This window comes from Myzus persicae, unplaced genomic scaffold, assembly GCF_001856785.1.
Source record: "Myzus persicae strain clone G006 unplaced genomic scaffold, MPER_G0061.0, whole genome shotgun sequence".
In the NCBI taxonomy this organism is placed as follows: Eukaryota; Metazoa; Arthropoda; class Insecta; order Hemiptera; family Aphididae; genus Myzus; species Myzus persicae.
In genome coordinates this window covers 624,934-649,680 of record NW_019100691.1, presented here as the reverse complement: position 1 = coordinate 649,680, position 24,747 = coordinate 624,934, and the positions used below count along the sequence as shown (strand labels likewise).

Below are 24,747 nucleotides of genomic sequence, written 5' to 3'. Positions count from 1 at the left end.
ATAGGAAAATCAAAAACCGTTAAGTGGCATTTAGAATCAATCTCTTGTCCAATTTTTACAATACTATTTCGTGACCGTGTATAAAGTCACTGTTTATTTTCTTTTATTCTAGGCACGAAGCGCATCTGAATATTATCGAAATGTTGCCTTAGCAACAGTTAAGTCCTATTTGCCTAAACATTGATCAAACTATTTACTCTTTCTTTACTTCTCTTCCTCAAGTGATAAAATCGTGTTCTTTATACCCAGTAAAATGTTCAAAAATACATTTCAAAGTGGTTTTCTGTCTATACTCTACAGCATTGGAAGCAAGCCCTTACAGCTCTGGGATAAGACTGTCAGAAATGGACATATCAAACGCATTACTGACAATGATATCCAATCTTTAGTATTAGACATTGTTGGCACAAATATCAGTACAACATACATTACATGTCCGGCCGAAAAAACCAAAACCCTAGGTATCAAATTGCCATATCTTATTATGATTGTCAAAAACATGAAGAAATATTTCACTTTTGAAGTGCAGGTGGGATAGAAAGTTAAAATTCAAATAGTATTTCATTTATACGTTTATAATATTTTAATCTTACAGATTCTTGATGATAAGAACATCAGACGCAGATTTCGTGCCAGTAATTATCAATCAACAACTAGAGTTAAACCATTTATTTGTACAATGCCCATGCGTCTGGATGAAGGTTGGAACCAGATACAATTTAATCTAGCAGATTTCACAAGACGTGCATACGGAACCGGATATGTAGAAACCTTGAGGGTACAGTTGCATGCCAATTGCAGAGTCAGACGTGTTTATTTTAGCGATAGGTTATATTCTGAAGACGAATTACCTGCAGAATTTAAATTATTTTTACCAGTTCAAAGTAAAGTAAGTTATTGACTTTAACATTAATAATATATATATAAAGACTAAGCCTGGATTAAAAATGTTTAAATAAAGTTTTCAAAATGAATAATTTGCATTCAAAAATAAAAATTAAAAATAGATAGATTAATTAAAAAAATTCATGACTTCTTTTTGTAAATTAAAATGAAACCGAAAGGTTTATTTTCTTATAATTAATACTCAACTGATTATGTAGATATTTCCTGCTGGTCAAAGTTTTTCACTACTACCAATAACTATTGCAATTAATACCAAGTGTTCAGAGTTTGACGGTTTATTCAAGCTACACTTTAACCCCATATTACATACCATTGACTCTGAAGCATAATTTATTATAAATAGTTGAGTACTAATAAAGCGTTTATATACTATTCAGTATTTACTTGACAATCAATCCTAATTAAAAGTATAAATTATATTATTCATTATTATAATACATGATACATTTTGCATAGCATCCATAATTAATTTGATCATTACTTTGTCTAGAAATAATTTTAGTTCAAGATTTATCTTAAATACCAATGAGAAATAATTTATGTATTCAATTTATTTAAAATATTTTTAAAGTTTTATTTAATAATATCTTACAGTTAAAATACTGATAATATAGAATAATAAGTATTGGCATATTTGAAAAAATAATTAAATCAACAACTATGATAATTATAGATTAATAATCTAGCCAACAATTTTTGTTCTAAGCTTAAAAAGTATGAATACTAATTCAACTTCACTATATACTTGTGATACAGATATTTCACTCATTATTGAACTTCATAACCTAAAAAACTAACATTTTAAAATGTCAGAAAATTAGTTGAAGGTAACATACACAGAACAAAACAACACAATAAAGTAAAGCCCAATACACTAGAATATAGTGAATATATTTACTGTGAAATAATAATAATGTTTTACTTATATTATATACTTCTTAATTTCTGAAAATACTATTTAACCATACAAAATAAATAGTAACTGTAGAAAAAAATTTAGATTTGACATTAATAAACAAAATTAGCTTATTGATACCTTTCAATAAGTAAATTAACATAGATAATGAAGTTATTTAATTTTCAGACATTTCGGTAATTTCTTCTTTAGTTTCACTCTCAGTATTTTCCGCTTTGCTATTTTCTTTTACTTGATCATTTTCTTCTTGTTTTTTAACTTTAGGCGAAGAACTTTTTTCAATGCCTTCAATGCCACCTTAAAAACAATACATTAATATTTCATTAATTTATTTCTTAATAATGTTTGATTATATATAATAGTAGATACAATATTTCATATTTATTTAATCAACATGTTATATTCAATATTATGTTGCAAAAACGAACATTCAAACCTCCTAAATTTATATTATTAATTTATTGAATGTTCCAATATAATAACACATTTCCTATAAAAATTAGTTTTTTTATAATATTCCTCTTCAGGAGAAATTATTTTTTATAGAACATTTCTATGGATAATATTTACCATTTTCACCTTCTGCTGTTCTTTTTTCAGGTCGACCACAGACAGAGAGTAGATTGAACTTGCAGAAGCGACCATAATCTCTAACTACTGACAGACAGCAAACAGACTTCACCACCTCAACAATGATAGTCATTTTAGCTCCACCAGATAAATCCACAGTATGCTGTCCAAGACTAACTACTTGAGTGGCCAATTCTTCAATTACTTTATCACGTGGCACTGAATTGTTATATCTGTGACTATAATATACACCATTTAATTTTATGTAATTAATTATTATTTTAAGTTTTGTGGGAAAATTTGATTTAAATATAAATATTTTTTTTTACTTGAACATAATTGCAAATGTTGTTGGTTCTGTTGAAAAATATTTAGGTAATATAATGGCACAGGCTGATGTTATAGATGTAATGTTTGCCTATAAACACATGCGTAGAAACAGCAATGTTGTAGTATACTTTAACAAAACAAGCTTGTTTTTACATTACTTTACAAGTGACCAAAATTGGAAGCATACGCAAAAGAAATTTTGTCTTCTGCACTTTGGTTTTTTCTATATCTTCAAGTATTTTATACATAAGGTCACACGGATCTTCAACCTAACATTAAATTTGCAATTTATTAAAATATATTATTAATATGCTCGTTTAATTTAACACAACAATATAAATGACTTACTGTGGTGCTGATGAAAAGACAGTTTCCAACACCTGTAACTGACGGAGTGAACTTTTTCCAATCAGCATTATCTTTTTTGGACAAGTTTTCCAATTCAGTATCTAATGAATCCATAATATCTGCTGATTCCTCTACGGTACTACTAGTACCTTCGGATGATTTCTAAATTAAAGTCAATTTAAGAGTCATGATTTTTATGAAATATAATCCATGATTAGTGGTAACTAACATAGGCATATGCAGACTTTATTGGTAAGATATACAATAAAAATAAAACTCAAAAATAATTAGGCCAGTCTTTTAAGAAATATTGATGAAGTTCAATTCGACTTTTACACGCTTAAAGATTATGAGGTTTCAAAATTGTTTATACCTTCATTAATATACATTAATGAGGTTATTCTTATAAATATTAAGTTGATACACATTGACTGCCATATGACCACTGACGATCATCTTTAGTTTTCAAATTGTATATTACTTTTGTGACTGCCGGCGCCCATAGTTGTCAGTACTAATACGTCACATGACGGCGGGCAACCATAAATAAATATGATTTTAAATTATTAATTTTTTTATGACACTACAATAATGTTGCAGTGAGAATAACTAAAAATGATTGATGAAATAAATATATTACTTAATATTTTTAAGTATTGGATTAACCAAATTTTTTTTAATTATTATTAAACTAATTTTAACAATTGGTATTTGTAGTGTTAACTGAATCCTTACAGAAGCCAATAGTTGTAGTGAGTGACTATATTTGTCAAACTATGGGTTAGGTCACCATTAGGTTACCTGTTATGTAAGTTAAGGTTTACACTTACCCAACCCTTCCCCCCAAATCCCGGATGGGTTTCTCCCCTCATAGGTGATCTATTTCTATCCTCGGAGCCAGTAGATATAAGGAGTTATTACCTATTTTATACCCTTACTTTCCCACCTAATATGTTAGCCAGAGGCCCAAAGGTTCTCGAGTTTTCTGACCGAAGCCGGTATGTATAATACATAACAATTAACAATAATCATAGGATATTGTTTAATTTGTAATTATTCTCAGTTATTTTACCTATGACTTCTAAAATAATCATGATATATGAATTCTGATTGTACCATCATTTAATTCATAAAAAGTGTAATTAATGAAAATATTTTTTTTTTAAACATTAACTTTTAGATTTAAGTATGATATTTCTGGAAGTCCTAGCAACAAATTCTGATTGCACCATCGTTCTTAAAACAAAGAGTTTAATTTTAAATGTTGGTAAAGAATACATACACTATTTTTAATAACAAACTAAAATATCAATAATTCAACAAATTATAAATTAAAATTGGATAATTTTTTAATAAGAATCAATAATATTTAATATATAAATGTATTATAACTTATTATAAAAAAATAATTTATATATGAATAAGCAAGGCCAAGTTTAATATATATTTGAGGAACTAAAACCAAAGGAAGACAAATTAATTATCCCGTTAGTTGTTATTCATAAAACTAGCACTGATCTGAAAAAATTATAATATGGTTAATATTGTTTCTATTTTGAAATTGGGAGTTTATCTATGGACATATCAACAAAATATAACACAATTTGCAGACAAGTATTTATATTTTTAAAAAACATTCAATTTGTTTACATATTTTTTTTGAATTATCAATTTTTACTGAATTTAATAAGCTGAAATCTAAATTTTCAATACAGTTACATAAGTTTTCACAAGTTGTATAGTATAATCGTTTTTCTTCGCATAATTTTTCTGCCAATTCGTATTGATGGTTGTCCATCAACTTTTCATTGACTACCACTAACAAAGGTTTACCATAGTCCAATGCTTGCATTATGGAACCAGCTCCTCCGTGACTTATTACTAGATCACTATTAATCATATCAGCCCCAATGTCTGGTTTAAATGTATAACTTGAGATTTCCATTACATCAGAAGGTTCAGGGCTAAATGTACCGTTTCCTATTTGAAGTATCATTGATGTATAGCCATTACATTTCAGAGCTTTGAGTGTACGATGGTCAGTGACAGAATCAATTAGTTCATTAAATTTAGTGGTACCGACAGTAACAAATACTGATTTAGTAGACATCTTGTTATTTTCAAATGGTAAATAAAATGCCATAAAGCAAGTAATCAATTTAATAGAAAAAAATGACTGGTTGCATATTTAAAATAACATACACATGAATGTTTCAGTTTTATATAATGAATTATTCTATACGAGTAAGGTTTAGTGATGATACTTCATTAGTTTAAAAACAAAGACTAATTTAATATTGCAAATTATTCTGTAAATTGAATTAATCATGCTAATATGCAACTTAGTATTCACTATCAACCAAAACTCAAAAGTGATAAGATAATAGTATAATTATTTAATTTAATCGAGCATAACCATACATAGGTTACTCAACGCCGCATAGAAATTGGTTTTCAGAATGATGCTCGCGGTTTATCACCAAAAATCAGCTGTTGGCCATAGGAAGAAGTACAACTAGCGCCATCAGTCTGCACAATTATATATATATTATGAAAATATACATTGCTCAACTACACTAATTTCCACTTGGGCGCTAGCCGCTAGTTGTGCGTCTCGCAGACAGGCCGTAATCGAGGATAAACATGGGCTTCATAAATAATGCCGCTTTGTAACTTCGTAAGTAACATGTATATTTTAAATCGTGATAGTGATTCACTATTGTCTGCCACGCATTCTGGCGGATGCGATAATTACGGACCACTTGTACATGGTACACACACAGGACGCTCGGCGTCTGAAAGTGGATCGTTATTTGACGGGATTTAGGGCAGGCATTGTCCGCCTGGAGCGCTTAAAAGGCCGATTTTTGAAAAATAAAGTAGCGGTATAAGCATAACGCATTTAAACTTTGGGAACGAATTTAGTTTGCTTCCCAAGGAATTTTGTTTTAGAAATTAATAACGATGATATTTTCATGCTTAACGCGTTGGCAAAATCTTAATTTACCTATCTTCTTTACTTATTTTTTATATTTAATAAACCACATAAAACTTAACTGTAGGTTTTACGTTGTAACATATCTTAAAAAAAAATCCAAAAATATAAATTCTTAGTATTTTAAACTCCAAAATCGATCATTTGAAGGTTGGTAATTTTAATTATTTAGATAATTAGAAACAATTATTCTAGCCTCCCTACAAATTCAACCAAATGTCCGCCTATGCTGAATGTTAACTTATTTCTTTTTTAAAGGATTTTCCAAGCACTGATAATTACCAACTAACATACTGCACTTAACTTCAAAACTTGATTCAGAATCAAAATACAACCTACTAAGTCACCTAAGTAGTTCCTATACTATTAATCAACTGTCTTATTATCTCATTATTAATTTATTTTATTTTTACTAATTGGTAATGTTAAGTACCTATAAAATATGAATAAGATATCACACATTTACGAATGGTGTAACAACTAAACTAATTAAGCTATTAGTATTAAAAGCATGGTCATTGGACAGTGATAGAAGCGTAGCAAATAATGTATTAACTTAATCAAACTATAAAAGTGTTGTCGCCCATCTCCTCGCAGAAAAGATTCAAAACCCAAGAGGAAAGGATATGAATCTACCAGATTATTAAATTAGCCACAACCCAAATTCGACATGTAACAGGAAAGTCGCCATCACCACTCTTGAGGACAAAATCATATACAAGGGAGATGACGACAAGAGACAGTCAGACGGTTAGAGATATGCAACACTTGGGGGCAAGAATTTTGCACTAAATAAATTGAGAAATAAACAAACATTATATCTAAATACAATAAGTATTCATTCCCAAGTTGATATATATATATAGACGACAGTTGAGACGTAACAGTAATTAATAGGTACATAACATTAGATAAATTAGTAATAAGTGAATAAAAATAGAATTCTATAATACATTTGAAAATGAAAAATTTCTAGAAATATACAACTATGAACTAAATTATTAGGTATTTCAGTATTTGTATGTACCATGAATTTTACACAATAAACTATGTGAACTGGGTTAGAAGCAATGTCAACATCAGTTCTTCCCCCCCAGTTTTCGATAACACGATAAAAAAGGTATACAAATAGCAGTCCATGAATGAAGAAATAAATAATATTTGAAGTTATCTTAACAAGACTGAGAATCAGATACACTCAAGTCTCCCTCAGTTGGTCAATGAAGAACCTCAAATGCACCGCCTGAAGTGTCCAAGTCACAATAAATTACATTCTCACCAAATACCAAACATATCACAACTGAACAAATTACAACTTGCCTGAATCATTAGCCAAAATACTACACAATCTACCTCAGTCCATAGCCAAACATCATGCCAACATTATCCAATTCACCACAGCCCCCAAACTTTAAACCAAAATTTAAAACCTTCAATTTATAAAATTTTGATAATATAGAAATATAACCAATTAAATTATTTGTAAGATCAATAACTCATTTTGCCAAATGTCTTATCAATACAAAAAAATAGTAAGTATTATAATGTGAGAAAAAATTCATGAAACTTTTCTCTTTTGGTAATTTTTATATAAATTGTTGTAATGATAGTTACCGAACATACCAGTGTGAATTGTACATAATAATACAAACTTACGTCTTTATCTTCACTGTATTCTCTTAACAAATTTATCGCTTCTTTCTGACAGTCTTTTTCACCGTAATTGCATGTGCATAAAAATCCTTTTAGGTCTGGCTGAAGTTTAAAACGACTGTCCTTAAAATTATACTTCTTTTTACCATATGATTTGACTGGACGAGCTGCCATGATTTTAAGAAATACTGCTTTTGTTTAAATGACTAGTTCAAACAATTAAATATTTAAATAACTTTTAATATCATTATGCTCTTTTCTTAGGTTTTGTAATTATAATGTATACATTAAGTACTCACCTACACTCTTGAATATAATATTATAATATTAATTTTATAATACACAAGTCATAGGTGTACATAAATACAAGACGTAAGCACGTGCTAATCACTGAAAACTGCACTACTGCAGCCTAAAATAACGAATAACGAAATACAAAAACTAAAATGCTGAAATTATTTACTGCGGTATTATTGATAATAAATGATAATAAAATGATAATAGCCACCATGAAGACTGGAGATAAGGAGACCAAACTCATTAATAAAATATGGGCCGACAAAAGTAGCAAGGCTATTCTGACACCAGGAGCGGGTCGTTCAATAGGAAGGCTACGTTTTCCCACTTTCTATATTATGATGTTAGAGCTTTTTGATTTTTTGAAATTGAATCAAACATGAATTATGAATTATTATTTATTACCTGGACGTGTTTAAGTACACCTAAGTACACAATCAAAATTCAAAAGGTTTTTGGTATTAGAAAAGTTAAAAATATTCTTTAATGATTACGAGTCAAAATACTAACTTTTACTTTACCAACGCCAAAATATGATAAATTATGTATAACATAAATAATGACAAATAAAACATAGTATATAGGTATATAAATTATACAAAAATTAAAGTTTTTATACTTTTCTACTGTATTTAGTATTTTCCTGTTTTTTGTAGTTTTATTGTAGTTAGAATGTCATACAACAAAATGCATACCTACGCATTGTTATAAAAAAAAGTACAATAAGTACTTTTTGTCAAATGTTTATTGTGTTCTTCACAACCAACAACATTGCGACCAAAGCAATACTTTGCTAGAAGCTCTGTATTCTAAATAACTCATGCCACAAATAATTAAATAAGAAATGATTATTCATAAATAATGTAAAAGTCAAAAGGTATTTTATTTTCTTACTTTGAGTGCTTTAAACAAACTTATTTTTTAACCCACTACATGTTTTTGATGTTTAACATCTAAAGCATAGTCAGTTAGCATACCCTAGTACAAAACAATATTTTCCATATGCTTTAAGTATAAGCAAATACTATAGATAATCTATAGTATTTGGTATAAGTAACTCGCTTTATGTATATTGGATAGACGTATAGTTATATCATTGATTAAATATATTATATGTATATTTAATCAATGGTTATATTTAAATAAGCAAAATTGAAAATATCAATAAAATTTGAATCATTTATAACCTTATCATTGTATAAATATTGCCTATTTATAAATATAATATTTCGATGATGTATACCTAATCAAAATGATACTCGGATTTCTATGAATTTGCATTTTTTTCTTAGAATGTCTTACACAATGCCATCTAATCGACAAATGTGTTTAGAATGTTTAGATATATCTTAAATCGTGGTTTGGCCGGTTAAATATCTGTTATCAGCTGATTAAGCATAATCGGAGTTTAATCACAGACTGTACAACTGGCCCTTAGAAGCATAGACTTATGGAAATAGACGGAACATTAGGTATGATAACGCGTGCAATTGTCCTCGTGATCGGGCACTATTAAAGCCATGTAATTGGCTGTCCTCGGAGCAGCGGACATTTCTCTCACTCTTATGATAAAACTCGTGCTATCTCTCTTAATCCGTTTGACACGACCACGCCTCCCAGTCCTCGGGCCTAAATGTTCAGTCTATCTCTTTAAGTCTATGCTTAGAAGAGAACACTTTTCTTATCATTGTTTCGTGTTCTATTATTAATTTATTTATATAAGTCAATGGGTAAACACTCTTTTTAGTGAATGTGATGAAATATAACATATAATATAAATTGTTAAGTAAAAATTATTAGACATTTGGTATAGCCCGGTGTAGGTAGAGAAGGGAGGAAATAAGACCACAATATATTATATATTACTATGGGATCTTTTTTATTCATTAAAAATCTATGGAATTCTTTATGAAGACTTAATAAAATGAACACAGTATTTTGTGATTTTCAGTTCAATCGGTTGTCTGTTGTTCATTTTTAAGCCTATTGGTCTGAGTTATGCCAGCACATGAACAACATTCTTGCAGATTTAGTTTAAGAAGACAAATACCGAGTAAAATTAATGACAATATATGTACGAATAAAACCAGTAAAATATTATTTGATTATTTCAGAACGTTGAAATTGTTAAATGTTTAAGTGATGATTTTGCTGAAATATCATAAAAATATAATGTATTTGTTGTACCAAAATATATTATTTCGTAATGGTGTTCAAGTTGATGTATTAGATGGTAAAATACAGCTAAATAAAAATATCCAAGCACTAGTATTTTTAAATTTATCAATAGCTAATTTGTAGAAATATTTTATTTATTGTTTATTTACATGTTTAGCTAACTGTAGGTGACAAAACATCGAAAGATAGAAGACAAAAATTCGAGACTGAAGACATTGGTAAATTCTGCTCCCGTCTTGCTTTTTATGAAAGGAACAAAGTCTGAGCCAAAATGTAAGTTCAGTACATCCCGTATAAATTTACTTAAAGAAATTGGTGCTAAATTTTGGACATAAGATATAATAAAAGATCAAGTTGTTCGAGAAAATTTAAAACATATTCCAACTGTCCGACATATTCATTTCACAGGTAAATTAATTGAAGTTTTCTATACTAAATAATGTTATATTATCTTACAAAATAATAAATATGTGCTTTATATCAAGGATCAATTAATTGGAGGTTTAGATATTGTGAAAGAATTGATTGAGAATGGTGAGTTATTTGATCTTTTAAAACTATAAAACGTTAAAGTTCTAACCTTGACAACAGGTAAATTACTTTTCTATTATAATTTTTGTAAAACATATCAATGTTTTTCATTTTTAGTTAAAAAATATTCGGATTAAGGTTATTTTGATTTTATGATGTGTAACATCTATTGGCGCTCCTTGAGGGGGTTAGACCAACTTGTATGCAGTGACTACTAACTGCATTATGTAAAATAAATAATAATAAAACATTTGTAACCAATGCCAATCATTTAATTATAAAAAAAATTATATAATAATAACATAAGTAATATTTTGTAATTTTGCAACAAATGATTCAATCCTTATGACAACATTCCTTGAACAAAAATGTTATCATAAATATTTTTTTTTGTCTTGTATTTTTAAAATGTATTATTAGTAACTACCTATCGAGGTTGTGGATTCAAAATTAAAATTATAAAAACTTTGAACCTTGAACATGTGTCAGTTCTATACAATTATGTTAAATTACGAAAAATAATAAGTCACATAAGTCTTATGAAAACTATGATGAATAAAATATAAGATGACTTTTTGAAACCAAGTTAATTTAGATTTATAATGTAATAGTTATGTAAATAATTAGTATGAAATAGAAATAAGTAATAACCATGACTAAATAGATAAAAACTTTTGATATTTGATAATATGGATAGCCAATGAGAAGCCGAGAACTGAGTTATGGCTGGGTCTGAAGGGGAATGTGCGTATCAGTAAAGATGTGATCATACCTATCTATTTAGTCATGGTAATAACCATATAGGTATGACTGGTGTCTAGTAGCATAAACAGTTTTTTTTGTTTTCTCAAAATTACCTTTTATTGACTTGCGTCGTATCTCAAATAGGTGGTTCAAATAATTCATATCTAATTTAAAGTTTTGAAATATTTTTTTTCATTTGTTGATTGTGAAGAGCATATTATACATATTTAATAAAAAATATTGTACTCATTTTCATTACAATGAGTATGCATTTTATTGTAAAACAACTTAACAACTACAATGAAACTTTAAGAAATAAGGAAAAAGCTAACTGCAGTAGAAAATGTTAAAACCTTAATTTATGCATTAAGTATATACCTACTACACTTTATTTATCATTAGTCTCATGTATAATTCCCTCTATTTCACCAAGCCGTTATTCGCTAATGCATTTTTTTAATCATATGGTTTTTTTTTACTCTGAATTTAATGGAGCAATTAAAATATTAGCTTTTAGTGTTTGTTAAAACTGAAGAAAAAAGCTTTTAGATTTTGAGCAGAGCTATAATTTTTTTTTTGGTTGTGTACACGATGAGTAGTTGAAGTAATGCTTCGATTTTTCAATTTCAATATCTATTCCAATATGTGAGAGTGAATCTAGTTGGTGCATTCTGGAGATCAAAATCGATGTGTAACTCAAAAAAAATTATTGCAGATACATGCAATTTTCACTGAATGTTAAAATAAGCATTTTATATACATCAAAACATTATCAAAATATTTTGACTCATGTGGAGCTATTAATATGCGTATTAAATACGAAAATTATGAAATTTTAGGTTATTATTAGTTTTTTTTCACCGTCGTTTTCCTTATACATAACTACCAATGTTAGAGAAAAAGTTGGAAAAGATGGTGCCTGGCAAAGTAACAAAGTTCCAATGAAAAAATTAAATAATAAAAATCAAAAATACCTAACTAAAAATTTTTTTATTTCTGGAAAATTGCTCACATAACTTTAAAAATTCAAAACATCTTCATTTAAAATGTTTTCACATAACTTTTTTATATATTATTACCTAAATTATTATGAAAAGCTCTCATTATAAAATTCAAAAATAAAAATTGAATGGATGCACTTGAGTCTTGAGTTTGTTTATCTGTAGAGCTTCAGGTCTTCGACAAATGTTTTATACTTAGATGATTGTTACGGAATACCTTATGTTGTAAATGTATTATTCTACACTTCCAAAATATTATTTGTTCTACCTACACCAGTTTTAGTAATAAATTTATACATATATTGATTCAGGGAGGAAACATCGGACCTGCTTAAAAACTGGGTAGAGGACTGGAGGAAAAACGTCTATATACCACAATAAACACACAACTGATACTTACGTGGTTAATTTGAGTACATGTCTACATGACACGTGTTTGGAAGGGTAGATGAGATTAAACACCAAATGACAGATTGGTTGTAGAGAAACTCAAGTATGTGTCCAAATGCCATCTGTTACTACTTTACCAGGAATATATTATATAGTAAATGAATGTGAAAAGTGAACAAAAAAACAGTAGGTAACTTCCTCAAGATACATATTCTTCATAGATAATTTTAATGTTTAAAAAAAAGTATAAGTTATACTTGAATGTTAATACATATATTGCCTACAAACTTATAAATATAAAATTGTATAATAAACCATTATTTTATTAGTACATTATAACAAATTTAAATATAAATTACTTCAACAGTTTAACAATGACTAGAATAGTAATAAATCTTGATAGGAAACCTAGTTAAATATAAATCTTAGGTATTGTTTAACATTTGTTATTTACTAAAAGTAAAATAAATAAAATAATAATACATGCCTATTACCTTCTCAATAATTAAATTATAAATTATTAGTTTTTAGAAATACCTATTAAAAAATTAATTTTAAAGTATCAAACAAATTGCCAATTTAAGTCTCTTTTAACCACTTTAACGCCATAAGTAAGACATGATCCTAACTGTTATTACAACAATGTTTTTTAAAATTTAAAAGTGTAAATCAGTGTAAGTTAGTATATTTTTAAATAGTTTTTAGCTCAAATGATCAAAAATAAAATAAAAAACATTGAGAAAATATTACTGTTGATTTAAAAAAAAAACACAATAACGAGCTTAATCTATAAGTTATAAGTTAAATAATTTAATATTAATTTATTTAAAAAACAAATATATTATTTATTATCTGTTTTAAAGTATTTAGGCGTGAAATGCACTTTAGAATTTAGAATATTTAAATTAACATTTTTATTTTAGCACATGTCTAAAGGCTCTGGGAAGTCATTGTTACTTTTTAAGAACACTTACTTATAGTGGTATATAAATAAAACCAATGTATCTATCATCCGTGACATATTCTGAAAATAAGAGCTCGTGAATCAAGTTAATTTTAATTATACAATGTGGTTTCATCCAACATACTTAAACTGTTGTTCTGGGACTAGAAAAGTAATAATAGATTAAATTAGTAATGAGAAAATCAATTTGATATTGCTTTTTAAGTATAAAAATAGTAAGATCATGAGTATGGGCATATTATAAATGTTCATTTAGTAGATCGAAAAAAAATGAATTAAATAACTTGACTGACGATGATATCTTTAAATTTAAAGACAATGATGAATCATTGAATTCAAAAAACGATTCTAATTATAGCTTGGTTTACCTAAAAATAATCTAAACTAATATAAGCTTACATTTCTTCAACATAATTTGTTATATTTCAAAATTTCCTTAAAGACAAAATTTGTTCAGAATCTACAAAATATTTACGATTTACGATCATTGTCAACTGCTAAGTCATTAGTTTCTTCTTTCATTTCCCCAAAATATGAAATTTACCTTAAAAGTTTTTAAAAATAATAATTATTGTTGTTCATGAGTTAATTTAATAATTTTCAAGGTTCACCAGTAAACAATTGAATCAAAAATATTGTAGATAAATCAATGTAATACATATTGGCAAATGTATTACTCGGAAGCTTTTAGTTTCCAGGGGTTTAAAAATGATAAATAAAATTGTTTCAAATATGATAATCATAAAATACTTTCTTAGAACTAAACATATTTTATAGTTTCTAGTGGAAGATAATCATTATATTAGATTGAATAAAAGGAAACATTAAAGCATTTTTTTTCTTTTTCGTAAACAATAGTTAGGTACTTCAACTAAAGTTTTAACTTACTACATACTATTAAAATATATAACTATTTATAGTTCAGTATGTAAATATCTGTTCCTTAGTAGTAGAATTGATAAACATTTTTTATATGCGTGGGGATTAAAATATTGGTTTTTTTCTTTTATATATGGTTAAAAAGACCTGTAAATGTTACCTGTATTTTTTTTTGTTTGCAAAATATATGGTGTAGCATAAATTATCAAATTTTGAAAATCTATACCTAAATGTTTCTAAAATAATTAGAAACTTATGCATTTTTTTTTCAGTTAAAATAATCACTACTCTCTAGCATGTTAATTTTAGATAGTGAGATCTTTATTTGGTAACCACACATTAGGTCCTGAATGTTCATCAATAACATTTTTTACTTTTTCAAAAATGTCTTCAAACGAATCTCCTTTTATAATAGCTGTAAATGTATGAAAACATATTTATTGAAGAAAAATATAACTCAATGTTATTTAAATCTGTTTACCTGTTAAATATTCATTATAATCTTGTTCAACTTTCATTTCTTGGTCATAAATTTTCTTTGCACGGTCTTCAGTCATTTTATCACTTATTTTCCTGAATATTAAAAAAAAAAAAACATTCATCATATTTATTTATTTGAAATCAATAAATTAAATATTTAAATACTTATTACTTACATTATAAAGTCCAAAGAAGATGCTTTAATAAATATAGTAATAGGATACAGATCAGCTGCTTGTAAACGTTTAATAGCATTGGAGCTTACATCAAGAATGCAATGTTTGTTCTATACACATTTAAAGGAAACAATTAGAATAAAACATAACACAATATTATAAAGTCAAGAGAATTGGTACATATGGAATATAATATTAATTATACTTGTTCAGCAACTTCTTGGACTGAAGCTAAAGATGTTCCATATAAATTATCATTAAACTGACCAGCTTCAATAAATAAATGTTCTTTGATATCACGCTCCATTTGTTCACGTGATTTAATAAAGTGATAATGAACACCATCAACTTCTCCGTGCCGAATTTCTCTTGATGTGTCTATGGAATGTGCAAACCATTTTAAAATGTGTATAATCAATATCTAATAATTTATAAGTAATTACGAGGTACACATGATCCAAACTCTTCTGGATATTCTGATATTAGATGATCATTTATTTTGTCTTTGTAAATTCCAACTACAATGACCGGGCGACTGTAGTTTAATGTTTTCTTAATAACAGATTCATACGGTAAAATTGGTTCTTCTAAAATATATACATAACATCAAATTAAATTTGTGAATTAATATTTTTGAATATAATGACATATTGTTATTAAATGTATATAAAAAAAATTATATTGTATACAGTGTTTAACAAATAGTGGCACAAAATATTTCAGCCACACTACCTGAGGATGAAATGGGAATATTGTAGAAAGATAAAGGATACCAAAATACAATTTTCCAAATTCTAACCCTTCAAATGATGTACATACTCAATAAAACATATATTTTTTTTTTCATGGCAACACTTTATTATAACCTGATTCGATTAACCAAATTCTTTTAAGCAATTTGTTGTTCAAGCACTTTTTTGATCACAACACTTGACTAACTCACAACACTTGACTAACTCACAACAGTTTAAAGTTTTGATGTAAACAAATTTATTTGTCATGTTTTATTAATTTTAGAAATATTTATTTTTATTTAAAAGAAAAGTCAAATATCTCTACACAAACCTTTCTTTCAACAGAAAAGACACAGAAGAGAGGGTGTCAAATTTGAATAAATTATTTTTAGCATTAATTGATTTATTTTATTTATTATGCAAACAAATATTAAAAATAATACAAATTATCAGAGAAATTACCCAACATTTTATCCACTTAGTTCTAAGCATGATTATAAATAATTGTTTATTCTTTAATCAGTTGTCTACATGTTTCTGTACATTTTTGTTTTAAATGATGGACATATATTGGTGGGTAGGTAAGCAAAATGTTAAATGCCCCCCCCCCTCAAAAAAAAAAAAAAATTAAGTGGCATTAAATAAAGGAAACACACAGGCAGTTATATTAGTCCATTTTTCTAAATCACTGATATTAAGGAAACTGCATTTGTTTAGTGCAATCATTATTTAATATGTGACTATTGAATGAAGAGGTGTGTGGAGGAGGATAATGAAATTCCTCATTGTATAACCCATGATCACAAGACTGAATAAAAAAATAGGGGTCTTCGGCAACCCTAATTTTATCATTGAAATTACGCTCAAGATTTGAAACTGCTTTAAGGAAACAGTCATTGTATAGATAAAAAAAAGTTTATTCGTCAAAGTTGATTGAAAAAAAATATTGCTATTTGAATATGGTAATAATATGTGTTACATTAAAAAAATATGTTATATTGAGCATGCGTGCACCAAAATTCTTAAACAATTTTAAATTGACCTCTATCATTCTCAAAAATTCAAATTTCAGAAAAATCTTTATCCATTGAAATATTTTGTGTTTTGATCTAAACAAATAATTATACAACACTGTATACGATACCTAGAAAATAATACAATTAAAGAAAAAGATTACTGATGAAATAAAATATTCTAAAGAAAAGAGAATAAATGTTATACGTCATAAATGTTAATGAATAGTACTTTTAATTTAAAATTATAAACATTTTGTTTCTTAATTATATAATATTAAATAAGCAGATTGTTAATAACCTAAAAACAATATCCATTTAAAAATATTTATTTATATATTTTTTGAGATATTTCTAAGGTATTTTTTACTTAATAACAGTATAAGGCAATATTCAAGTTGAGGTTGTTAATATCATAGAATTTCGGAACACAATTGAATGACACATTTGGCAATATTGAATTTTAAATTTATTACACGTATAATTTTATTTCATATAAATATGAAATTTAAACCAAATAAAAATCTAAATAATATTATAATACAAAAGAGGAAAAATTAATGTTAGTAAATACAAAGTTTCTAAAATGGATTAATTGTAGTGATTGTGTCGGTAAAATATTAATCCACATGCTAACTGCTGTTATCATGCAAACAGGTGGGAGTACTATTAGTTTTAAAAAGCATAAGATAATAAAAAATATATTAACTATTAAGTTATAAACATTTCATGCTATTAAATAAAAAATAATAAATAAATGGTTATGAAAGGAACGAAAGGATGTATATACCTAGTGAAATATCTCTTACCAACAAGTAGTTCAATTATGCTTATGCTGCTTAAATTAATACCTTCAGATGTTGGATCTTCGTGAGTGTAACAAAGCATATAATCTGTAAACCCAATGTTTACTGTACATTATGTATAAAGGGAAGAGAAGAATAATTCAACCAGATTCAATGGGGAATCATCTTAAACCATTTTTAAATAAAATACTGAAAGGAAAAATAATACTTACGATCTTGGTCTGTTCCAGTACATTCCAAACGATCTGCTTTACTACGCATGAATGGAAACATTCGACTTAAAGCAAAATTTTTCTTTTTCTTTTCTAAAGTGGAAGTCTACATAAAATAAAATAAATTTGCTGTAGCTTGTATACAACAGTAGAACACAGTAAAAATTGTTTACTTTATCAATAAGAACTGGAACATGTCCTTGAAATTTAACTGTACGATCTCTTGACTTTTGTTTTCGTTCCCAGCGCTTTTTTGAAGGTACAATACCAATACGATCCTCTTCACCAGCTGGAACCAACTTTTTAGCTTGCCACCATTCATCGTCATTAGCGTTAAGTATGTGTAGTATGCTACCATATGTAAATGATATACCACGGCTTGGGAGGCCATCATCTCGGTTTGGATCGTAATCAAACAAAGCTCTAAATATTTTGTACCGGGTAAAAGGTTGTAATTGTAAATGATTATTAGTTATTATTTATTAAAATACATATTATATAATACATGCAGAACACACAGATTTCAAATTAATTAAACTCCATGTTTTTTTATATAATATGTATAATAAAATTAAAATGTAAATTAATTATTGATATTGTATTTTTAATAAAATTATAACTATACATATTATCTACTATCTAGTATTAATAAGCTAAATTTTTGATCAATAAGTAGTAACCCATAAGAATGCACATTGAGTATTTAACAAGTTGAACACTGATAATGACATGTAATAATGAACCCTAATATTTTAATCTTCTAACTATTTTGAAACTAAATACCTGACAAATAACTGTAATTTTTGAGAAGGTCTTGGTAATGTGCTTGAAGACACAACAGCTTTTTTCATTATTTGTTCTTTAATGTCTGCTAATTTAATTTGAAGCCTATGATATTCTTCTGGCCGTTGTTGAGCTATAATAGTAACAATTGGTCCATCGCCCTAGAGAAGAATTGGAAAATAATATTACATATAATTGACTAATTATTAAAATTGCATATAAAACAAATATAATTACTTTTAAAGCTATAGCAGCATCATCATGAGTAGCATTTAGCATGTCAATTGCATTAACACTTAAAATACGATCACCTGGCTCTAAAATGCCATTTTGATCAGCTGGACTACCAGGTGCCACATAAGAAATAAATATACCTTCTTTATCTTCCCCGCCAATTATATTAAATCCTAACCCTTCATCAGATCTTCGAATGGTAGCTACTTTTTCAAGCCTGAAAAATCACACATTTTTTATATATAATTTATGTAAGAATAAAATATTAAAATAATATACATACATTAATGATATATTTTCACTGCTTGATTTTGAAGAAATGCTGGATTTAATAGGTGTTTTGGGTTTTATATAACGCATGCTAAGAGATTCTTTCACTAAAAATTATAATGATACAACTATAAATACAAAAGTATATTTATATTAAATAAAGACCAACCAATTTACGTACCAATGACAAGTATTACTTTATCGCCAGTTTCTTTAAGTGCAGCTACTGCTTCTTCATGAGTAACATTTTCTAAGTCTACATCACCATTCTATAAATAAGTACAACAAATAGTCATTCATGAATCATTATTTTTTGTGTGAACAAAAAAAGTTTAGTTAATACTTACTAGAGTGTTTTTCACGGCTATCAATTTATCACCTACTTCCATGCGACTATCTTTATGAGCTGCACCACCTTCTAAAATTTTTGTAACGTATACTCCACTATCTCCAGGAAGATGAACATTACCAACACCTCCAGCTATTGTGAAGCCCAAACCTCCGTCTTCTTTTTCTAATTCAATTTCTGTAACTGTATATGATTTTTCTGGTTCAACAAATGCATCCTTTTTGCGCCGCTTTACATGCTAATTGTTCATAAAGATTAAAAATTAGTACTATATGTACATCCAATAAATAATTTAAAAACAAAACATACTAGTGTAACAACATCTCCAGCATTTTTAAGAGCAGTTACAGCAAAACTATGTGGTACATGTTCCAACGATTGATCATTCACTTTTAAAATAATATCATTAGCACGAAGACCAGTTGCACCGATATCTGGACTAACTCGAGTCACGAGGACTAATGACTCTGAATCCACACCACCAGCAATGCTGAAGCCTAGGCCACCAGAGCCCCTTTCAACTGTTATTTTATCATACTCCCAATAGTCAGTTTCATCATCCTAGATAGTTATTAGAAAATAATTTTATACAGACACATTAAAGCCATTACACCAATCTAGAAAAATATTTAAATATTCTTGGATAAGTTAAACAATTTTGAGTCATCCCAGGCCCGCCCCAAGCGTTTAAATACACCTAAGCAAACTTATGCTTTTTACATGGAAATATTATGTCAAACATTTTTAAATACCATCCTGGCATAACCTATATCACCTAAACCTTGAGCCTGAGTCATCTATTAGTAATAACAATTTGGAGAATTTAAATTTACTGGAAACATCATTAATAAAAAGCAGATGCAATAGAGGGGGGATAAATGATTACCCTGAGGAATAGAAATATTGTTTGATAGAAGTCCAACATTTAACATTTTGAATTCTACCTGTCGAAAATAAGCAAAACCACGAGAGAAAGTGATCACAAAATGCATGTGATCTATTTAATAATAATAATAAATTATGACTCATTCTACCAAAAGCCTTATGCATTGTTAACATTTATCTATAATATAGTTTTAAATTTTTTATTTATAAAGTTTTTTACAGTCGTTTATTTTATAATAATATTTTTATAATCTTTTAATACTTCAATATCCAGCATCAAAACCACATAAAACAAAAACAGTGATGTATAATCAGTAATATCCACTGTTATAGGAACCAAACATTTTTTCTACATATATATACTTCCTGTGATCTCATTTCAGTTGATTTACTTTCCAAATTATTAAAGTTTATATAATTAACAATTATTGAATTATTTTAGAATACACTCACAGTTTCAAGATTAGATTCTTGTTCAGTAGCATCACCACATGACTGATAACCAGTATGTCCACTTAGCCCATTAATCTATAGAATTAATAAATATATATGTAAGTATATATATAAACACAAATTATATAAATATTTTTCTTTTTAAAGCGCATACTTGACAACTTATATCCACAAGTTCTTTCTTTTTGTAATCTCGTTGGCATTCTGTTTCTAAAGGATGAAAACTTAGATCACTCTGTTAAGACAGATATTTAATAATTAGAATTATTAATAACATATTTCAACATAATGATAGCAATTGTACATAAAAAATCAAATAATGTTTTAAATATTATAGGTTAAAAATTAACAACCATAATCCTAGTTATTATCAGGAATATGTTTGAATGTAATTTAGTTTGTTTTTTATGGTTAAAGTTGTATGTATAAGTTTGTATATAATGTTATATTATCATTTGCCATATTAAATACCAACTAATTCATTGGTTGTGATTTTAATAATGTTCAAAATCAGGTAATTAAAAATATTATATACAAATAACTATCTAAAAAATATAGTTGAAAATTAGTTTGTGTATATTTTTTACACTATGTTCCTATAATGTAAAAAAGCACAGGAACCATTTTCATGAGATAAGTCATGCAATATCTTAGCATATTCTAAATTATCAGTACACTTTATTAAATCTATTAATATCTTTCAAAATAAAATAAATCAACGAGAATATTGCTATACATAAATTGAATAAATTAAATTAAAACTATTTACTGTTCTTAGATATTACAAATACAAACAATTAACCTACAGTAGGTATCTACAGTTGAGCAAGTAAAGTTTATTCTAATTGTTTTTATTCATAGGAATTTACATTTTTCAAATGTATACCTAAATGAACATGATTTGTTAACATTTATATTTTACATTAAGTACCGTTATATCGATGTGACCTAATAAACATTTTAAGCCAATTTGGACTACTTAAGGTCTATCATTAATAACATTTTCTATAGGCGCATATAATACTATAATAAATACATACATTGTCACTTATATTGTATTTATTTAAAGACAACGAATATATTTCTCAGAATAGGACTGAAGACTTTTTTTATTGTAAAATAAAATATTAAATTTTAATTACCAAACCGACTTTAGCATCAAATTGATCCATAATATATTTTTGTGCAATTGATATATCTTCATCTGTTACAGAATGACTTTCATCTTGGAGTGCCAATTCATAAAATTCTTGTATATCTAAAACAATAAAACATAATGAGTGAAGAATCAAGATACAGCATTATTATTGCACACAGTGCCATGTTACATTATTCCACATTTCCACTTAACACATAAAAGGGATTGGATTAGATCACAGATTTCAGTTGATATCTTTGATCTAATTTACAAAAAAATTAAATACCTAAAAATTTATAATAATATAAGTATAATTAAAACATTTTGAATGATATAAAATTGGACTACACCACAAAATAATAACAGATCTTAAATATAAGACAACCTATATATGTTTTAAAGCAAAATGTTATTCAGATAATTTTTCTGACAATTTTGACGTATTGTAATTGAAATTTGAACTAAAACTCCCTTAGTTTTCTTATTTACATACTAAGGAATAAGGATAATAGATAGACTATTATACTAAAATGCTTTGTAAAATGGATATGAGATCGATAATTATAATTCGGTATTTAATATAAGATATTCGTCAATAATTTCTACCTAACCGAATTATAATTATTGAGCTCGTATCCATTCACAAAGTATTTAGTATTTAATATATTACTATCCTTATTCCTTAGTATGTAAAGAAGAATAACTAAGGAAGTTTTCATTCAAATTTCGATTACAAGACGCCAAAATTTTTAGAAACAAATTTTGCTTAAAAACATATATAGGTTGCAATTTGAAAAACAAAAGTTGGTATCGCCAAACGGTAATCCTTAAATGTTGTGAAAAATCTAAGTACACATAAATATCATATTTAACTACACTTAAAAATTCGAAAAATCAGAATCTGAATATATGCTTAATTTAAACATAAAAATGGGGGGGCATTCTTAAAAAATCACCCTCTATATATGTATTGATTAATAGGATTTTCATTTTAAGTACTAGGGTAGTGATTTCACATAATTACCTATATTTTTACCATGCGACTGAACACGCATGAAAATGTGAAATAATTCGTAAATATATTTATCAATATACAAATGTTTAGTTAAATCATTGACTTTTTAAAATCTATAGTTAAATGTAATTAAATAGGTATCTATTACAAGAATTAATTGTACTTGATGGGTGAACAATATTATAAAAATTAATTACCGACGAGAGCCTGAAACAGCCTGGACTTAAAGACGCCAATCACTAGCTGCATGACGACTTGAAGATCATTGTCAGGTACAGTGGAGAGTTTAGCGTGGTAGTCTTCCAGGAGGGCTAAGGCCCTAAGGGTTTCTGTGATAAAAAAAAAAAAGTGAATTAATAAATAAATAAAATAGAAACTTATAATAAAAATGTCGACAAACGTGTTTTAAAGTAAAATAATATACTACATAGGTAATAGGTATATTATATTATTGTTGTACTTCACGAGTTCACGACATCAATAAGTAATAAAAAAACGTCGATAATCGTTTTTAAATTGTTTTGCAAACAGCAATGACATGTTCGCTACTTACCGTCTTGTTTACAGACTGGCATTTTCGGAGTATTAAGCCTCGTATAGATAGATATGTTATTGTTACTTCGTCCTGTGAAATAGATTTTAATCGAATCCGTTGAATAATAGGGTTCTACAAGGTAACGGAACAAACTCTAACAGCGATGGCCAATAACCCAAAAAGAGCGAAGGACGCACGCACACGCACGCACAGACCGAAAGGAATCGACGACAGCGACGCACTAACGTCAGGCGTGAGAGTGTGAGACGGCGCGGAAAAATCAATCGCGTCAGCTGTGCAACGTTTGTGGGTCACGGTGGCGAGGGTAACGTTATTGCAGTTGTAGCTTTTTTTTTTTTTTATTTTTTTTTTTTTTGTCCTACGTTAGGCTCTCTCGTTGTCAAAGCTGGCCAGCTGGGTAGGGCAAGACATTCGCGATGATGATGATAAATGATAATACAAATATATGATTTAAATGTATGAAAATACTTAAATAATATTAAAATTAGTCGACAGCGATCCGGATTCTCGAGGAGACCATTTTATAATGATTAATAATTAATATCCTAAATCTTACTTGTTTGTTTGCGGAAAACTGTACGGGGTCAGGGGTGTGGTGAATGCTAGTTTCTTAAAATAGATGGTGTTTAAAAATACACTATTGACACACGTTGCCCCTGCCATACGTCATCACGTCATCGCCACTGCCCGCCACTGTCCGTAAAACCTACCACAGACGGCGACGTGCAGTGAACTGAGTGAACCATGTACTGATGTAGATAAATCACTTAAGTATATACGCAATTTTATCTGTTCTGACTTTCTGAGTATTATATTTCTGGCCGGAAAAAACCGCTTTGTTACAATGCTGCATTTCGAAAAATAATATACTGCGTGAAGTAGGTAATAAACTCGTGCTGAGTTAATCGCAAAAAAACAGACAGCCTGATCAAGGCTCAATT

At 27.7% G+C, this 24,747-nt stretch overlaps 4 protein-coding genes and 1 long non-coding RNA gene across 7 annotated transcripts; 2 read left to right on the top strand and 3 right to left on the bottom strand.

Moving 5' to 3' along the window:
* The first annotated feature begins 253 nt into the window (after positions 1-253).
* LOC111042202 (cilia- and flagella-associated protein 20) lies at positions 254-2,594 on the top strand. The gene is made up of 3 exons (XM_022326747.1): positions 254-529; positions 596-889; positions 2,423-2,594. Exons 1-3 carry the CDS (start codon positions 254-256, stop codon positions 2,447-2,449), a joined length of 597 nt encoding a protein of 198 aa, XP_022182439.1. The 3' UTR covers positions 2,450-2,594.
* Positions 1,767-8,196, bottom strand: LOC111042199 (THUMP domain-containing protein 1 homolog). The gene is made up of 7 exons (XM_022326733.1): positions 8,018-8,196; positions 7,722-7,924; positions 3,071-3,232; positions 2,881-2,991; positions 2,722-2,810; positions 2,393-2,631; positions 1,767-2,119 (listed from the first exon to the last, which is right to left on the bottom strand). Exons 2-7 carry the CDS (start codon positions 7,890-7,892, stop codon positions 1,980-1,982), a joined length of 912 nt encoding a protein of 303 aa, XP_022182425.1. The 5' UTR covers positions 7,893-7,924; positions 8,018-8,196; the 3' UTR covers positions 1,767-1,979.
* LOC111042209 (UDP-N-acetylglucosamine transferase subunit ALG13 homolog) lies at positions 4,511-6,969 on the bottom strand. The gene has a single exon (XM_022326756.1). It carries the CDS (start codon positions 5,211-5,213, stop codon positions 4,689-4,691), a length of 525 nt encoding a protein of 174 aa, XP_022182448.1. The 5' UTR covers positions 5,214-6,969; the 3' UTR covers positions 4,511-4,688.
* A 1,177-nt stretch (positions 8,197-9,373) lies between the features above and the next one.
* On the top strand, positions 9,374-12,146 carry LOC111042217. Of its 2 annotated transcripts, XR_002605413.1 has the most exons (4): positions 9,378-10,068; positions 10,130-10,248; positions 10,351-10,601; positions 10,679-12,146. It is a non-coding gene; the product is annotated as an uncharacterized LOC111042217 (long non-coding RNA). The 2 variants fall into 2 exon arrangements; XR_002605412.1 differs by having other exon boundaries at positions 9,374-10,068; positions 10,351-12,146.
* Positions 12,147-13,884: 1,738 nt separating this feature from the next.
* LOC111041810 (disks large homolog 1-like) lies at positions 13,885-24,051 on the bottom strand. Of its 2 annotated transcripts, XM_022326241.1 has the most exons (19): positions 23,804-24,050; positions 23,448-23,579; positions 22,240-22,355; positions 21,252-21,332; positions 21,098-21,172; positions 20,069-20,320; positions 19,758-19,997; positions 19,592-19,679; positions 19,424-19,517; positions 19,144-19,357; positions 18,907-19,067; positions 18,297-18,546; positions 18,124-18,229; positions 17,915-17,998; positions 15,802-15,945; positions 15,564-15,736; positions 15,359-15,468; positions 15,184-15,275; positions 13,885-15,117 (listed from the first exon to the last, which is right to left on the bottom strand). In XM_022326241.1, the coding sequence occupies exons 1-19, from the start codon at positions 23,823-23,825 to the stop codon at positions 15,008-15,010; spliced, it is 2,544 nt and encodes an 847-aa protein (XP_022181933.1). In that variant the 5' UTR covers positions 23,826-24,050; the 3' UTR covers positions 13,885-15,007. The 2 variants fall into 2 exon arrangements, with proteins under 2 accessions (XP_022181933.1, XP_022181942.1); XM_022326250.1 differs by lacking the exon at positions 17,915-17,998 and having other exon boundaries at positions 23,804-24,051.
* Positions 24,052-24,747: the final 696 nt, after the last annotated feature.

Coding starts and splice junctions, on each gene's coding strand:
- LOC111042202 (XM_022326747.1), top strand. CDS start 254: ATGTTCAAAAATACATTTCAAAGTGGTTTTCTGTCTATACTCTACAGC. Junction 530..595: donor ATTTCACTTTTGAAGTGCAG/GTGGGATAGAAA, acceptor TTAATCTTACAG/ATTCTTGATGATAAGAACAT. Junction 890..2,422: donor TTTTACCAGTTCAAAGTAAA/GTAAGTTATTGA, acceptor TTCTTTTTTCAG/GTCGACCACAGACAGAGAGT.
- LOC111041810 (XM_022326241.1), bottom strand. CDS start 23,825: ATGCCAGTCTGTAAACAAGACG. Junction 15,946..17,914: donor CATAATTGAACTACTTGTTG/GTAAGAGATATT, acceptor TATATATTTTAG/AAGAACCAATTTTACCGTAT. Junction 15,737..15,801: donor GTTTGGATCATGTGTACCTC/GTAATTACTTAT, acceptor CACATTCCATAG/ACACATCAAGAGAAATTCGG.
- LOC111042209 (XM_022326756.1), bottom strand. CDS start 5,213: ATGGCATTTTATTTACCATTTGAAAATAACAAGATGTCTACTAAATCA.
- LOC111042199 (XM_022326733.1), bottom strand. CDS start 7,892: ATGGCAGCTCGTCCAGTCAAATCATATGGTAAAAAGAAGTATAATTTT. Junction 3,233..7,721: donor AATACAGTGAAGATAAAGAC/GTAAGTTTGTAT, acceptor ACTTTAATTTAG/AAATCATCCGAAGGTACTAG. Junction 2,992..3,070: donor GTCTTTTCATCAGCACCACA/GTAAGTCATTTA, acceptor ATTTAATGTTAG/GTTGAAGATCCGTGTGACCT.